This window comes from Colletotrichum karsti (genome assembly GCF_011947395.1).
Source record: "Colletotrichum karsti strain CkLH20 chromosome Unknown Scaffold26, whole genome shotgun sequence".
Taxonomy (NCBI): domain Eukaryota; kingdom Fungi; phylum Ascomycota; class Sordariomycetes; order Glomerellales; family Glomerellaceae; genus Colletotrichum; species Colletotrichum karsti.
Window position 1 is genome coordinate 142,801 of NW_024065926.1, and position 17,319 is coordinate 160,119.

Consider the following 17,319-nt stretch of genomic DNA (forward strand, 5'->3'; position numbering starts at 1 on the left):
TGGTCAAGACACAACGTGGTTACATCGGTCTCGGACCAGCAACTGTAAGGATCGGGGACAAGATTTTCCTCGTTCAGGGCTCGAAGGCCCCTTTGGCGTTCAGGCAAAATGGAAGGACTTGGAAACTCGTCGGTGAGACATATGTCCACGGAATAATGGACGGCGAGGAATTTGATGAAAGCTCGAATGAGATGATATGGATAGACTAAGCGAGGTGGGTTGAATTGACTCTCTCATATCTACTGTGCCCACCAAGTAGTCATATGCTGGCCCGCAAAGCTCAAGGTTGTCCGGCCACGAAGCTTGCACTAAGCTAAGCTGCGATCCATCATCTTCTACTAGCCGAATGATGACCAAAAGAAGAATTAGTAGGCATACAGCCTTGCGTTCTCATCCTCACTTTCCCGAATCTTCTTATTCATCCTCATCAACCAAATGCGCATAACCCATGTGCCGGCGATGCTGACGGCTGCAAAACCAATCATGCTCGAGAAGCCCATCATATACTTGGGTCCATCAGAGCTGGGCCACAGATAAGCACAGTATATGTAGGCAAGGTTTGCCGTCACATTGACGAGTGAATATGCAACGGCCTTCTTTTCAGGTGTTTGAGACAGCGTGTTGCTGACCCATCCCAGAATCACAGAGCCAACTCCTTCGCCAAATCAGCCAATTACTCTGTCACATAACTTTTCAAGGAGATAAAGGTACTCACCGTAAGCGCCAGTAGCATAGAGGAAGGTGGCAGTATATCTGACTGCGTTGTTTGTGCTGCCACAAGTCATGGCGAAACCCACAATGGCTAAGCCCAGGCCAGCAGTGATATGCCAGGTTCTCTCATTAAACTTGCCGCTTGACCAAGCCAAAGGAATACCCAAGATTCCCGACACGAAGTAAGGTGGGGCAGTGAGCAGGAGCGCGGTGGTTGATTGGAAGCCCCTGGGAATTGTGTCAACTTTGCTCTGTTTGCATCGGGAGATTGTTCACCACCAAAACTTACATGCTGCGCACGATAGTGGGAAAGAAATTATTGAAAGAACAGCATGAGATATGGGTGTTCTGTATAAAGCAAAAGAGCCATGTTCTTGGGTCTTTGCAGGCTTGCTTGAGGCCATCCAGAGTTGATCCGCGTTCCTGCTGACCAACAGTGTCGCGACGAATTCGGTCAACCGCAAGTTTCCGCTCTTCTTCTGTAAGCCAGCGGGTCTCGGAAGGGTCGTCTGGCAAAAGGAAAAAGCCAAAAATGGCAACCAAAGCTGTGACAGAACCTTCAATAATGAAAAGCCTAGCCGCCTCCTTGTTAGATGGTAATTTGACTGTCGGGCGGACATCGAACTTACCATTGCCACCCAGCAAGGCCTTTGACTTTGTCAAGAGTGGAAAATGTTGCAGCGGCGATCAAACCAGAGCAACCGGTGCTGATAACCTGGCCTGTGTAGAGGAGCGAGATTCGGGTAGCAAGCTCCTTTCTGGTATAGAAAATAGAGAGCAGGTACAGCGCGCCGGGGTAGAATGGCTAGTCAAAACGTCAGAATGAGCTTCGCAGTTTCGCTTGATGGAACTTACAGCTTCGACAAAGCCTAGAAAGAACCGAACCGCGACGAGTCCGGAGTAGTTCTTGACCCCAGCAGTTGCAGCCGAAACGGCGGCCCAGCCAATCATGCATATGGACATGTATGCAGAAGGCTTCGTGCGAGTCAAAAACATGTTTGAAGGCACTGGAGCTGTCAGCATTGTATGTTACGTGTCTTCTCGGAGATGGCCTACCTTGCATCAGCAGGTAGCCGACGAAGAGGATCGAGATAGCCGTGTTGTACTCCACACCCTTGAGATTTAGGTCCTCCTCTAGAGTGTTCAGTCGAGCCTGTGGAAGGGCATTTCGATCGAGCTTTTTAGCTGTTAGTGAATCGTCGCGAGCTGTTGGGTTCGAGGATCAACGCACGTAGTTGAGGAAGTACATGGCCCAAAGAATCGGCTGGCGATCAATGTCATTAGCTTTGGATAATCTCTGGACTTGGTCGGAACTCACCATGATTCTCCTGTCAAGCTTTCGCACGAGGGCAATCTCAGCAGGATCGGCTTTTTCGGCTGCTCCAGAGTAGTCACCCGAGACAACAGCCTCCCCTTTGACCGACTTTTCGTCATGCTCGACCTCAAGGGGCCCGCCAGGCTTGTCCGTGACGGTTGACATGTTAATAGAAGTGCCAGGAAACCAAAATTGATGACCTGGTGCCGATGGGAGGAAATAGAAATCCAAGATAAGGTCCGTTGGTCTCCTAGCAAAAGAGGCGAGAAAACATCAAGCCGGACATGGCCAGAATTATACCTGATATACCTGTTGACTCTCCATCCCCGGCTTTGCGGGGGTGGTTCGACTAATCCCCAGGAATCCAGATTCCCCGCAACGAGTTTAATTCACGTTAGCAGCGGACCCGGGGCAGGGGATACGGGGCCAAGACCAGTTCGCCGGGTTTCTTGGCCCGTGCTACGCCGTTACGCCGATACGCCGCTACGCCGTCGCTGGTTGGCCGCCGTGCTTATCCCGCCTGCCGGCCCCCGTTATCGCGTTATCCCGTGCTCCACCGCGGGGCTCGGTGTAAGACCGGACGGAGGGGAAGGATTTCATCCAGGGAAGAAAATAAAATGGATTCGAACGAACTCTCAAATCCGTTGGAACGATTTGCGGTAGGGTCGTACTTGCATGAGAACGGATTATATCTCCTATTTGTCCACCGATCTTCTCGCTGCAACGACCAGGAGCAAAATCGACCATCATGTCTGCCGCCACAGTATTCGACTCAACTCTCTTTGGCAACATCTTCGGCACTGAGGAAGCCCGCCAAGCCTTCTCCGAGCGCTCTTATGTTGCCAATTTGATCAAGGCGGAATGCGCACTTGCCGAGGCCGAGGAGGGCGAGGGCATTGTTCCCAAAGGTACGGCTGCTGTGCTGAATGAGCATTGCGACGTGTCCAAAATCGATTGGCAACTTTTGGCAGCTCGCACTGAGATTGTTGGATATCCGGTTCTTGCCTTGGTTGAGCAGATGTCGAAATGGGTTCCTGAAGAGACTTGTAGGTTCACTCACCCTAGTAGTATCAATGGCCACGCAGGTCACTAAAGCAGTACTCATACAGCTGGTTACATCCATTGGGGCGCGACTACTCAAGACATCATGGATCTCGCCTCCGTTCTTCAAATGAAGAATGGCCTGGAAATTGTTGAGCGCCTCCTCCGCAAGGTCACTTCTACCCTTGAGAAGATGTCGGCCGCCTACAGAGATGTGCCAATGGCTGGTAGGACACACTTGCAACATGCCCTCCCTATCACGTTCGGCTACAAATGTGCTGTATGGCTGGCGGGCTTTCGCCGACACGTCAAGCGCATTGAACAGATCAAAGAAAGCTGTTTGCTTGTGCAGTTCGGCGGTGCTGCCGGCACCCTAGCCTCCTTGGGGACTTCGGACAGCGGAATCCGTGTGCGCAAGCGTCTGGCCACAATCCTTGGCCTTCAAGATCCCGTCATCACCTGGCATGTGGCACGCGATACTGTTGCAGAAATAATCAATTACCTTGCACTAGTTGGAGGTAGTTTGGGAAAGATTGCTTTGGACTTGATTGTCATGTCGTCCAACGAGTTGAACGAGGTAAGTAAAAGTCCGCATACCGTAAAGATGTCACATAGTGATTTTGGTCTCTCAGGTTGCTGAACCGTATGTTCCTCACCGCGGTGCCTCCTCTACTATGCCTCAAAAGCGAAATCCTATTTCTAGCGAGGTTATCCTTGCTCAATCCAAGATCCTTCGCGCCCAAGCCGGTCTGGTTCTAGATGGAATGGTCTCCGACTTTGAGAGAGCTTCTGGTCCCTGGCATCTGGAATGGGCTGCAATTCCGACAGCCTTTATCTCGATTGTGGGATCTCTTTACCAAGCCGAGTTTGCTCTGTCTGGCTTGCAGGTCAACAAGGATGCCATGCTGGCTAATCTCAAGTCCACGCGAGGTCTTATTGTGGCCGAGGCCGTGATGATGGACCTGGCTAAGTACACCGGCCGACAGGAGGCGCACGAGATTGTTTACAAGGCATGTGTGGAGGCGCACGAGAACGACGTCTCATTGCAAGATGCGCTAGAGAAGTCATCGCAAGTCACAGTACATCTAGACTCAGCCCAGCTTTCCAAGCTTTGCGACCCTACCAAGTACATGGGGTGCTGCCAGCTCATGGTTGACGAGTTGCTTGAACAGACAACTGCTAGGGCCAACGGGGATAAAAGCCTTGTGAACGGGAACGGCATCAAAAACCATACACACTAAGATTTACCTTCCAAAAGTAGACGAAGAAAATGAAGCTACATGAACTCCCGGTGATACCAAATCTCGAATATTTTACCGATTCTCATCATTTCATCATCGATTCTCACAGAGCTTCAAGTCTTTTGTTCTGTTCCAGGAGTGGGAAGAAAGAAATCTGTTTTTTTCTATTAATTGAGCATAAATCATTTGGATTTATTTATTAGAACAAAATCGCAGGCTTTTTGAAGACGGATGAGAAAGTTTGTCGTGAGAGGGTGAATGAGCCCCGAGAAGTTCTCATGATTTCTTAGGAACTTCCCCACCAGTCAAATTAGATGCACATCAACCTGACAGACTGAGATGAAGTCTTCCATCTCAAACATAGCAATGACACTTGTTTGTTCATCCATGTTGGGTCTGTGATAGGCCGAGACGTAGGTCACGGAACGTCATGCAATTAACCGAGTCATGCAACAACACCAGCACTACCACGGTGGGCTTCGGACTGGTGTTCGATTTCATCTTCCCCACAACAACCCATCGCCATCTGCTCATGTTTGCAACGCCACTCACGAGCCATTGTAGGCAGCTGCGATCACAACGCTCCAACATGCTAATGGTTTCAATGGACTGAAACAATGAACGATCAGAACAATCCTAGCGGAGCGCAGTCGGGACAAGTTTGGTTAGCCCCCATTTTGCAAACCTCACTCTACTGCTTTTTTCTTCTGCTGACGTTGCTCAACAGTGATCGTTGTAGACGGTACGTGTGCTTTCGTTTTGACTGTTGCGTATTCTCTGACATCAACGGACTCTGGTAGAAGGAAAATTCGATGCTACGGCGACGGAGAGAAGGCAAGTTGCATTTCTAAGCAAGTTGTAAAGAGTCGAGACACACATACTAACATGTATTTTCAGTGTACGCCTTGCACTGTCGGGGGCGTAGCCTGCGTAGTATCGATGAAACTGAAGCGGAATAGAAAAAGAAAAAGGTACGTTTCCTCACAGATTCAGAAGATATCTTAGTTAACCAATACACAGCTATTACGAGAATGAAGTCATCGATGAAAGACGCAGTGGTTCAACCCCAACACGAACGCCCGATTCCATCGGTGCGGCAATAGACCTCAATTCGAACCTTCCTGATGCCACACAATCGCATTCAGCCGTCACCGGGTGTTCGTCGTCGAATGCCTCAGTTAACATCGCCAATGGGCCTGGGTCGACATGGCCTCATCGTGCGGAGGCTACATCAGCCAGGCAGACAAGACATGGGCCAGAGCCAGTGATCGGCCACATGGGCCGGCTAGTTTCAAACGACGACCAAATCGCCATGTTCGCTGGGTCTTCGACGGGAGTGCACTTCATCAGCCAAGCTGAACAACAATTGCAAATGCTCAGGATTCATTCAGACACATTTCCAAGCAGCGTTTACAGCCTCTATCTCCACAACCTATGGAGCGTTCCATCGCAAGACTCCGACTCTCAGATAATCGCTGCTATCACCGGCCAAATTCCCTTGGACGCTATCGATATCCTCGAGAAAACTATTGACCGTTGGACACCTCTGTATCCCATCGTGCATAAGCAGTCTACCATAGAGGCTTTCCAGAAGCTCTACGATGACCCTGAGCACGGCGACCTCAGCATCCTATATCAGGTTCTGGGCTTGTTGGCTTTGGGGACTCTGGGCCACGCAGGAAGTTGCGATCAGACTCATCGGCACTTTCTATGCGTTTCAGACAAGTACTACACGATGTCGGCAAACTTGACCAGCAGACTTCAAGAACGCCCTTGCTTACCGACCTTGCAAGGGCTCGAAATAGCCCAGATTTACCTACAATTATCTTCTCGGCACTCTGTTGCTTCTCATCTGGGAGGAATGGCCACTAGAATGGCTCAAAATCTTGGTCTTCATCGTCACTCACAACGCTTCAAATTTGACCCGTTGGAGACTGAGTTGCGGCGGCGTGTATGGTGGTGCCAGTACTCTCTTGACACGTTAGTTCTTCCAGCCAAGGATTCATACATTCATCTGCTCACGTTCTAGTCAGATTTTCAAGTGCTTACCATGGAATGCCACGACTCATCCGCGATCAAGACGTCGACACCGATCTACCATCACGCGTCGACCACGATCAAGTCTCCCGTAACAGCGTGGCTTTCCCCTTACCTGGCGAGCGATCACAGGTAGACTCGGCATTATGCATGTTCAAGCTTGCAGTCATCGTTGGAGAGGCGTTAGAGAAGCTATACACAACTACGCGGAGACGCGGTGGTGTGGCAAAGATCACACAGCTACAAGCGGAACTTACCATGTGGGAAAGAATGCTGCCAATTGACAAAGCAGCCGATGCCGACGACGAAGGGGTGGAACCACCAGCAGTCAGTATTGACGCATTTGAAGTCGCATTCCTTCGTGCCGCTTTCTGTAATGCCACTGTGCATGTCCATCGCCCGGCCCTGGCTTTCACGACCGCAGATCCTCAGTTCACCATTTCTTTGATGGCGTGCGGTCGTGCCTCTGCGGAGCTCATCCGACTGTCTTCAAGTTTATTGGGCGACTTGACATTCGATACGACCCATCGAAAGTTGGACGCCATGATCATTGCTCACTTGCATCCCAATGGCAGGCATATGCTTTGGCAGGCTGGTTTGACGATACTTTTTGCTAGATGGAAAGGCCAGCCCATCACCACGGATGAGGGGGATGAGGATCTCGTCAGAACCTGCGCAGAAACACTACGACAGTTCAGGGAGGAGAATGCCAAAGGCTACATCAACCAATGTGCTGAAGTGCTTGACATGCTCCGAGTAAAGACATTCTCATCGAAAGAAACGCAACCGCCGGGGATGGACCAGCTTCAGTGGAACGTCTGGGACTGGCCCATGGCTTCGGCGTTGGAGCTTGCAAACACTCTCGATGCCATGCCATTGGACCTTCAATTTGGACCAGGGCTTGACCTCTGAGACGCCTTGCCTGCATGGAACGCCATTGTGCTACCACATTGTCGCAGATAGAAGTGCCACACATGCTTCAGCCGCACTTAACATCACCTGAAGGATTATTGATATTTGGCGGTGACTAGGCTAGATCTGCAACTATCGACTTGCTTGCGCCTTCATGTTGGGCTTTCTTCAGCCCGGTTGCCAAGTATAACAGACGGCAAGGCACAATAAATTCTTGCCCCTTTTCGCCTGTGTCACAAGGACCTCGTCAACTCCAAACCTTTGAAGGGTCGTATCCCGCACTTCCAAGATTCGTTCAACAGTATTTCGTCCGATCACAGAAGACACAGGCGTTCACCATGCTCTTGCTGAAGAACCCCGAAAAGGCAACCTCTCTCCCAATGACCGGGATCGGCCTCGTGCTGTTAAACCATCTTGTCTCAGCTGCCGCTATCACGACAGGCGCCCTCGGCAGAGTCAGCATACACTCTGAACGTCCCTACACGACGGCGAGAGCCTGTGCTGCTGGCTGCCTCATATATAACGGCAACTACCATTGTGGTGTCGGCGGATACCACGATCTCGGCATCGCGATGCAATGCGGCTGCGAGCCGATGAACGGATGCTACTGCAACACGGGTTTGTGGAGCTACGCCACATCCTACATATCTTCTTGTGTCAGTAGTGGATGCAGCCAGAGCGATAACTGGTCGGCAGACCTAACCAGCATGGTCAACTTCTACGACTCATACTGCGCGACTGCGAACGGAGCGATTTTCAACGCACCCAACGACCCAGGCACACCGGTAACCCAGACGAGCGAAGGTGTTCCCTTCATACCCACGAGAGATGCGACGGTTTCGAGTGAAAGTCGGGCGACGCAGACCTCTGGATCTGTCTCGAGTAGCAGCTCTTCCACCGATGCCCCAAACAACTCGAAGAAGGCCGACGGCGATGGGTTGACTAAGGGTGAAATAGCAGGCTTAGTCGTTGGGATAGCTAGTGCCATCATCACTGGCTTTGGGGTTTGCTTTCAGATCAGAAAGAAACGCAGGAGGGCCGTCGGCAGCAACACTTCACCAACGACCCAGGGCACGGCTCTCAGCACGTTGCAACATGACGCCGCGCGCACATGACGCATAGTCGCCAAAATGGTTCCATCCAGTGTGATGATTGCTGCTATTGATCATCATCGACACATCGGGTATTGTGTAGGCTGGGTAAACGGGACATGCTGGAGGAGTGCTCTGAAGACTGAAAATAGTGTATGATATGCCAGAGAACACTGTAGAGCCTTCTTGGCGGATGACCGTATCTTCTCTTCGTTCGAGGCCATTCTAGTCATTGCGTGAGTGGGTTTGAATGATGTAAAGTCGTGTCTATATCGAACGTGAAGTGATGAGATATGGAAGAGCACCTGAGGAGTAACTCAATAGGGGCGATGCTTTGGCATAATTGAGATAGTTAGTCTACGTACCATTCGGCTTCGCAGATCAAGTGTGTCCCGGTTGCAAGACCAATCGACTCAGGGATGCGACAATCCCGCCCAAGCCGTTCGAGACAGTCGCTGGCAAACTGACGTGCATCCTGTGGTGCAAGGGAAGCGTTTGCGATGACGGACAGCGGCCATATCAGGCACCTGGCTGTGACAGAGAACCGCCTCTCGGACGATTCCAGGTACTCGCCGCAGCTGGCTAGCACCTCGACCACGAGTGTCGACATGTTTCTTGCAGTTAATGCCTGGAGTTCCTCGTAATCGGTGTCGTCGTCGAGATCGGGACCTTGGTTGAGTGCAAGTGAAGACTGTGCCCATATGAGATCATTGAGAAACATGCGAATAATCCGCAGGGAGTTCCAGTATCGAACAGCACTCAAAGACGGATACCGAAGGGAAATTCCCTTGTACGTCAAAGGGGAGCTCTCTTCTGGGAGTCTTGCCGTGAACTTCCAGTCTTCTGGAACGCTCTGACCTATTCTCACGGTCTCGGCGTCAAGGTCTAAGGCCTCAAGTACCAATTCCTGCCTATGTTGACCTTCGATTTGTGCTATTCTGGAACGCAGACTTGCGAGTCGATCGTTGAGAGGAGCCACTTGGTGGACAGGGCCACTCAGATCGAGCAGTGGCTTCGCATCTTCATAAAGCTTGAGGAACCGTGGAGGAACTGGCCGCTTCGTGTGCGCGCAGCTGGTACGGATATTACCACTCGAGTGGAGGAAGAGTCTTCGGCCAAGAGGCGTCTGGAACTGCCGGGTCCCACGAAGGCGGAGAAGCTCCACGGTCCCAATCGCGTGGGCGTTCCAACTATCGAGGGACTGTTGACCTGTGAAAACGAGTGCTTCAAAGAGGCCTAGCAAAAGAACAGCGGCGAGAGTTGAATCCTGAATAGCAAGTTCTGTAGTGCTGAGAGCATTGTTCGTGTGATACAGCGCGTTGGAGTAGTGCTTTCGAGCGTGCTTCATAAGTCTGGGATCCGACATCTTCAGCGAGAGACTGGCTAACGCCGCAGCCGATATGGCGGCCGACATGGCATCCTGCTTAGGCAAGCCATGGGGACAGAGTTGAGGGAGCCATTCGAAAGGTGAAGACGAGATATAGTCAACCATGAAGTATGTCCGGGCAACGTCCTCAGTAGGCTGAGTAAGGTTCCGATAACGAGCCAGAGCAAGCTCCGGTGGTGGATCTGCAGGCGATCCCAAAGGGGTATCAATTTCGATCACTTTCCCGGCCGCTTGCGGAGCGGCTGGTCCCGCGCTCACTCCGGCTGCCGGCGTCGACGGGACCACCTCTGCAGGTTTCCGATCACTTTGCTTTTGCTGAGATGACTGTGCATCGGCCGGCTGCCTCATTCTGACCTGAAGGCGTCTCCTTGGCTTCCGATTCTGGACTTTATAAGCGGCGTTGGCTGTCTCATCCCTAAACAAGAAGTCCGAAATATCCCTGTAGCCCGGGCAAGTGATGTTTTTGCGGGAGCACTGAGTGCAGCCAGGCTGCAGGCGGTCGCACTGAACACCATCAATAGAATAAGAAAATCAGCCTTGACTTCCACAATCTGGTTCATGTTGGCTACGCGTGATGAGAGGCAATGTGAGCGGTGGCGCGATGCCGCCGCACCGTAGGGTTCGCCGATTTGAGGGCCGAGGATACGAGCGGTCCAGTAGGAAAAGGGGGGTTTGGGTGGGAAATGGTACGAACCCTGAGTCTTCCCTTACGACAGGGGGAGCACGCATCAGACGGCCGGCCGGAGAATACCATCATTAAGACCTGGCTTGAGAGGATGTTCTGAGTGTTGGTTGTGTGACCGCGGGCACATGTGGTCCGCTTCGAAAGTCCCTCACCGTTGGAAGCTTTCTCGACTCGATGGGGGGACTGGAGATGTGTCGAGGCGAACCATGCTGACGTGCCGGTAACTGTTGGCTGATGGCTGTGTTTGGGGGCCGTCGCTACGCTGAAAAGCGTGGAATCCCCGGCATTAGATTGAACATCCCAGCTCATTTCACAATTTGTGTTCCACGTCGAAAGGCTGACCCCATCTGGCTTAGTCGACCTTTTGTGCACAGCACAATCTTTTATGTCTTTCCCCTCAAGTTGCCCCAAGACCCGCCCGTACAAGCTCCATAATAATACTTTCACATCTGATGATGAATTTCAGTGTGGGATTTACGGCGATACGCTGATGCCGTGAAGGAACCTCAGCTCAGGGTTGGTGATGCATGTAGATAAGCACCGCAAGGATTTGGGCTCTCCTGTCTGCGAAAAGACAGCGGATACAGTTTGAAAGACCCATGATATTGCGGTTTGCTGACTATTGATGGTCGACGAAACCCCGAAGGCCAAGTTTCGCATCTCAATCGTTATAAACGTGTATTTCAGACATTAGCTAATTAATAGTCATACGCAGACAATTGAAGTACAGAAAGCTCGTGGCTGATTGCCCTGGAAGCTACCTCAACGCAACAAATTTCGAGATAGCATTGATTTAATCCCTGTTACCGCGCTACCATTAAATTTCAACACAGAAGATCCATCATGCATCTTTCGCTGCAAATCACTCGGTCTAAAGGCCGATCTAGGTTTCCGGTTTCAGCGGCACTTCGTCAGAAGTTATCAGATCTGAAGTTACGTCCCGATTCATCCTATGACAAGGAGTAACTTCACACAGGTTGAAGTCTCGACTCTGAAGTGACTTGGACAACAGGATCATGATAGCACAAACTGGCTGCTAGGGACGACAACAGGTTATTGCTGACCACTTTTTTTTAAGAAAGAGAGACGGGAATAGTCTTACTACACGTTATTTCTCACCACTCAAAGGGGTGATGGGCTAACTAACAAAGCGCCTAAGATTAGTATTCAGAGGGCCCAAATTGCTGCTGAAACGTCATAGGCTCATGGGAAACGAGCACATGGATTCGATGTCGGGAAAAATGGCAATATATTTCTAAGGAAAGCTGCCAGAGTATTGAGGAATTCAGCCCATGGATGCATGTAGGCAAGCAATACGTTGGGAAGGCTCAAGGCATCATAGGTAACACTAACACGCAAGTCAAAGCTTCCCCAGTTTCGAAATTCCGACCGATGTCTTTGACATAGAACACAATGAAGCTTGAAACTGAAGCGGCGTTTTCTACGCTTTTGTAACTGCTCGTGGAGGGGCCGTCTTCGCATCAATTCTGCCAATCGTGCTTTGCTTCTGCGTTGGCAACGCCGACCGCTTGCGACGATACAAATGCTGCAACACACGTCAGCATTGCGAAAACATATCGGAATCAAAGTACCTACCAAGCATGCCGAAACAATAGCCATTGCCTGAGCATGTTGTTCGTTCTCTTCGATGAAATAACCCCAGCTGACCATGTCTCCCTCAGTACACGTAGCAAGTACGCATACTTTTCCCTGGCCGAAATCAGAATCGAGCCTCTGCGTGTGACAGATTGTGGCGGTAGCGCTGTTCGAATCTTTCGTGAAGTGAAGGCCCCTAATGATCGCAGATTCGAGTGTACTCCCGGACCCGTGGATGCGAATTGAGGAATTGTCTGCAGAATTGACCGTCCCCATAACATTGCAGAGGCTGCCGTCAGTATCTATGCTAATTCTTCCGAGCTGACTGGTCGTATCCCGTTCCTCGGTTGGTGAGAGGGCGTAACTAGCGATGAACAGATTGATGACTTCTTGATGTGTGATCTCTCGAGCCAAAGCTTCGCACATCATCTGCACCCGGCGACCGAAATCTACCTGCAGTTCAGCGGGAATATCAAGGCCCCAGCGTCGGTGGAGGATCCAGGTGGCAGCAGCTTTGCCACTTTGAGAGTTGACACGGATGATCTGGTCGAGTGGGATGCCAAGATCTTCTGGATCAAGGGGAAGGTAGGGAATGTCCCAAATAGGGTTCTTTCCTTCCTCCAAGGCTTCGTTTCGCCATGCGATTCCCTTGCGAATGATGTTTTGGTGACTGCCACTGAAGGCCTGTAGAGCAAACTCCCCGGCATACGGCGCACGTTGAGACACCGTCAGACCAGTCAGCCTCTCAAACTTCTGCCTTATGACCGAAATGTTCGAGAAGTCAAGGCCAGGATGAATGCCTCTAGAGTAAAGATTTAGTGCCAAGGCGACCAAGTCGACATTGCCACAACGCTCCCCATTGCCGAAGAGGCAACCCTCGACCATGCCGGCGCCCGCTAGCAAGCCAAGTTCTGCTGTAGCAATCCCACAGCCACGATCATTGTGTGGGTGTAGCGAGATACGTATCTTCTCCGGCTCCGTCAAAGAATTATGGAAGAGCTCAACTTGATCTGCAAACACGTTGGGTGTGGCTACTTCGGTACTGGTAGCTAGGACTGCAATGAGTGGGTTCTCGACGGTGGCACCCCAAGCTTCCTTGACGGCCTCTGTGATGAACACGGCAAAATCTTGGCTGGCCTCATTGAACGCTTCCAGTCCAAATGCCAATGTCCAGTCTGTCATAGACGCAGACTCGGGATCGTCTTTGGTAATGGATCGCAAGAACCTCACCGACTTGACAGCCTGTTCCACAGCCTGCTCGCGGGAAAACCCTTGATATTTCAGTTGCTTGTCGCTGGTGCAAATGTATGTGCAGATTGAAGCTCTTTTGGCCCCGCGTAGTGCTTCGACAGTTCGTGCCAGGAAATCCTCACGAGTTGGTGAAAGGCCCCGAATCCGTACATTGTCTGGGACAGCGCCAGGGGTTTCAATAAGACGGCGAGTGAAGTCGAATTCCACCTGAGATGCAGCTGGAAAGCTTACTTCAATCTCTGTGTAGCCGATAGAGACGAGCATCTGAAAGTACTCCCATTTTTGATCGACGGTCTCCACGAAAGATAAGTGAGCATACTTTACCAGTCGCCGCGATGAGGATTGGGACTCTGTCATGAGAAATGACGTACCAGCGGGTTAATCAAAGATTGATTTCCATCTCGAAGATCTGTAGATAACCAAATAGGATGTTCTTTCAATGTTCTGTTCGGCCATTTACGGCCGGGGTTGTCAAAATGCAGGAAGCCCGCGTATTTGGTATGAGGTTGAGGCAGCCTGTGAGAAGAGTTAGCAACCGTCTGTCGGCAATACTCTGGCCTGAATCTGAATGTTTGCAGCTCATAGACGAGATGGACAACATACATATTCGTAGCCATGTCTTACGCAAGAGAAGTTTTGGTCATTGAAGTCCAAGGTTCATCAACAACCAATCTGTTCGAAGATGGACATGAAGCGGTAAAAGTGCGTTTGCTTGCTATCGGTCCCGCAATTCCATGTTGTACAATCCAATTCTCGGAGAAGCCCTGTAAACCTTGTTTGATTTGAATCTGATTCAGTCTGTGTTACATTTCCTCAAGTTCCATACTAGGAAAGTTACTTACGCAAGTTCGGGGTGCGAAATGTGGGCAACCGGCATCATTAGCCATCCAACACCGTCCAGAGGGTCACCGAATGTGACGGTCCCTTGCTGAAGAAGAGATGACAACTCGAGTGACCTCTTGAACCCGCCCCGACGGTACGGCGCCTCGGCACGCCGTGGTCCCTGAACAGCGCGGATGAACTGACCCCAGCCCGGATGAAACCTCTGATTTGGACGAGAATGTGGATTCTTCCACCACAGATCTGTCTAGCCCCGTTGCATGACTTGTACGTTGTCAAACTCTATTTCACTTGTCCCGAAGGGATGTCTCCTCAGTAACCTCATAACTTATGAAGCTTCGGATTTCCCAAACGCGCAAGTGCCAGCAGCCGAGTCAGACCCCTTGGTTTGTCCCTGGAAAACTTTGTTGCCTATAAGACCAGTCGTCTTAGATCGTTATTGTCATTCCGTCAATTCCAATGGAAGTCACATCACGACGTGCTTAGTTATATTGACCCATAAGCCTCAGTTTTCAGGATTGCTTTTATCAAATTTCAGGTTATGAAACTGCCCGAAAGCTTTCTGGGTGCACGAAGTCCAAAAAAATGAAAGCTGCCAAACGAAAGAAGCAGACCGCGAGGACGACAGATCACTGTTGATGCGTTACGCCCTCGGCTACAAAACCACCCATCCTTGTTGTGACAACCACCCCCTCGTTACCTCCGACTCTACTATATTGGCCCCAAAACCTTATCCAGAACCCTGACAATTACCTCAACTTCGTCCACTGATTCTGTCAGCTTCATTCGGGATTCCTGAACTCGGGCCGTCTTGATGAAAAGCTTACACGTATTGTAGTGGACCAGACTGATACGGACAACGCCGTCGTCAGTAAGACCAAGAGTCTTCTCCGCCAATCTTTTGGAGAAAAAATGACCCCACCGAATACCAACATTAGACTGCGCTTCAACGGCCTCTACCACGCTCTGAGATGACCATCCTCTCACCGTGAAACTCACGGTGGGCAACCGAAGTGAAGGCGAGCATGAAGTTTCGCCTCGAATCGAAACATCCGGCCGCGAATCAAGGTATTGAATGAGACGTCTTTGAAGAAGCTCTTCATGTTGGGTTATTTCCTTCCAGGCTTGCTTGGGGTCTTTTCCAAAATACTCCACAAGCGGTATGATAGATTGCGTAAGCTCGTGACTTGCGCCAGCCATTTCCAACTTATCCATCATACTTTCAGAAGGATTGAAATAGTGCCCAAGAGGTTTGAGATGCTGTTGTGCTCTGCGTGACCCGTACAAAAGAGAGATGTGAGGTCCGTATACCTAGACCGTAAGTGAGTGCGTCAACTCAAGGACTCTCGGATTCTCTCCATGGCGCACAAAGCCTTGACGTACCTTGTACCATGAGAAGGCGTAAAAGTCGGCGCCAATCTCTCTGACATCAATGGCGCGGTGTGGTGCGTAAGCAACTCCATCTACACATAGAAGAGCACGGGGAACTTCATGGACAGTATCGGCAATGACCTTGATGTCGTGTATGCTTCCGAGAATATTGCTAGCATGAGTACACGCGACTAATCGCGTCTTGCTCGTTAAAAGATCTCTGAGCGTCTTAGTGTCAAGCTTCGGGTTCGAGCGATCAACTGGTGTCCACCATTTGACGATTACCCCGGAAATCGCGGCATAGTGAAGCCACGGGTCGATGTTGGACTCGTGATCGATTTCAGAAAGGATGATCTCATCGCCAGCCTCGAACTTGATTGACGCGGCAAGGTTTCGAAGAACTTGCGTAGTAGAAGCCCCCAGGACTGTAGCGTAAACAGTGAATCAGACGTCAACGCTGTTGATCCTGACAACTTACCAATTTCATCAACGTGTGCGTTGATGTATTTTGCAGCAGCCTGATATGCTTTGTCAAATGTTGCGGTTGACTTTTGAGAAGTCTTGTAGCTTGCACCCAACTGAACATTGTTGTTGATCAAGTACTCTGAAATGCTGTCTTGGAGTTACTATTGACAATATCAGGCTGCATTGTAGACACAAAGCCTACCTATCAGCGACACTTCCGAGAACCTGGCTGCCACCAGCATTGTCGCCGAATATTTGGTCCTTCTCCAAAGCTGGGAAATGCTCTCTGCAGTTCTCCACTGAAAACAACGAAGCCATGATGAGGGATGTGCCAATGACTAGATCTGGATCAGAACTTCTACAAGCTCCGTCTTCAGCAAGCGATCAGAAAAATATTGAAGCTGGTTGAGGTTAAGAATTAAGCTACCGAGACTGCGTAGTTATTTAACGTAAAAGGTGTTGAGTTTGAAGACCGGATCAGTCTGGAGCCTGCATTCGTAACGTCGCAGAATCCGCTCTGACCGCCAATAAACATCCGCCTAGGAGGATGGGCTCGGCTATGCGTGGCCTTGCTAGCTGCATATGCGACGTCATCACGACTGAACAAGAAACCAGGTGCAAAGTTTCTCCTCTCCAAGTTTCTTCCCCCTCACTGGGTTCGACTACCCCTTTCAAAAGCAGCCGCCGCCGTTGGGCGCATGTTTATCATCCCAAGTGCCGATACCTTATTCCAACAACATCCAACCAGAGCGTAATAAATCAGTGAATGTTCTATCTCGCCAGAGTTTCACAATAATCGATGAACTTCAAATCACCGACCCGGCAACGACCGTCAAACATTCAAGCCTTGGCCGACATTCAGTAGTCGAAGAACAGAAATAACATGGAGCAAGGTAAGGTAGTAACTTGAAGTCTTTTACAATACATTCAACTAAGATCTGACTGGCGTAGTGATCGAAATCGGCGGTGTTCGAGTTCGAGTTACTCCTGTGGACGACAAGCCTGAATCGTTGGAATCACTCAAGACCCTTGTATGGCAGCTGAAGGCCACTCCAGCTCTAGCTCAAATTCCCCGTGGAATGCCCGCAGTTTCACGGCGTGTTCGTGTACTTTTGTCAGTCGACTTCGACGCAGTTTCTGGTTGGCTAGGAACTGGACATCATCCTCGTAACTGTCTCGCGGACTACTCGTCGGGTTTCTTTGCTGGGCATGTGGGCGTCGGTCGCCTGACCCGTCTCTTTAAACGCCTCGATGTGGCTGACAAGATGACTTGGTTCATTCCTGGACACTCTATGGAGACGTTCCCAGCCGAGTCCAGGTCAATCGTGGAGTCTGGGGCAGAAATAGCACTGCATGGGTACTGTCACGAAGACAAC

The 17,319-nt window shown here is 50.6% G+C and overlaps 6 protein-coding genes across 6 annotated transcripts; 3 read left to right on the plus strand and 3 right to left on the minus strand.

Moving 5' to 3' along the window:
- Window positions 1–365: 365 nt before the first annotated feature.
- On the minus strand, window positions 366–2,191 carry CkaCkLH20_07982 (uncharacterized protein; the record flags this gene model as incomplete). The annotated part of the gene is made up of 8 exons (XM_038890697.1): window positions 366–655; window positions 716–939; window positions 1,001–1,285; window positions 1,341–1,516; window positions 1,567–1,718; window positions 1,768–1,888; window positions 1,943–1,975; window positions 2,030–2,191. 8 exons carry the CDS (start codon window positions 2,189–2,191, stop codon window positions 366–368), a joined length of 1,443 nt encoding a protein of 480 aa, XP_038743880.1.
- Window positions 2,192–2,774: 583 nt separating this feature from the next.
- Window positions 2,775–4,308, plus strand: CkaCkLH20_07983 (uncharacterized protein; the record flags this gene model as incomplete). The annotated part of the gene is made up of 3 exons (XM_038890698.1): window positions 2,775–3,072; window positions 3,136–3,644; window positions 3,700–4,308. 3 exons carry the CDS (start codon window positions 2,775–2,777, stop codon window positions 4,306–4,308), a joined length of 1,416 nt encoding a protein of 471 aa, XP_038743881.1.
- Window positions 4,309–5,620: 1,312 nt separating this feature from the next.
- CkaCkLH20_07984 (uncharacterized protein) lies at window positions 5,621–7,257 on the plus strand (the record flags this gene model as incomplete). The annotated part of the gene is made up of 3 exons (XM_038890699.1): window positions 5,621–6,045; window positions 6,119–6,288; window positions 6,338–7,257. 3 exons carry the CDS (start codon window positions 5,621–5,623, stop codon window positions 7,255–7,257), a joined length of 1,515 nt encoding a protein of 504 aa, XP_038743882.1.
- Window positions 7,258–7,595: 338 nt separating this feature from the next.
- On the plus strand, window positions 7,596–8,372 carry CkaCkLH20_07985 (uncharacterized protein; the record flags this gene model as incomplete). Its single annotated transcript, XM_038890700.1, has 1 exon — window positions 7,596–8,372. One exon carries the CDS (start codon window positions 7,596–7,598, stop codon window positions 8,370–8,372), a length of 777 nt encoding a protein of 258 aa, XP_038743883.1.
- A 328-nt stretch (window positions 8,373–8,700) lies between these two features.
- Window positions 8,701–10,083, minus strand: CkaCkLH20_07986 (putative C6 zinc finger domain-containing protein; the record flags this gene model as incomplete). Its single annotated transcript, XM_038890701.1, has 1 exon — window positions 8,701–10,083. One exon carries the CDS (start codon window positions 10,081–10,083, stop codon window positions 8,701–8,703), a length of 1,383 nt encoding a protein of 460 aa, XP_038743884.1.
- Window positions 10,084–11,861: 1,778 nt separating this feature from the next.
- CkaCkLH20_07987 (uncharacterized protein) lies at window positions 11,862–16,261 on the minus strand (the record flags this gene model as incomplete). Its single annotated transcript, XM_038890702.1, has 7 exons — window positions 11,862–11,966; window positions 12,017–13,561; window positions 13,639–13,783; window positions 14,110–14,312; window positions 15,491–15,903; window positions 15,957–16,090; window positions 16,146–16,261. The coding sequence occupies 7 exons, from the start codon at window positions 16,259–16,261 to the stop codon at window positions 11,862–11,864; spliced, it is 2,661 nt and encodes an 886-aa protein (XP_038743885.1).
- Window positions 16,262–17,319: the final 1,058 nt, after the last annotated feature.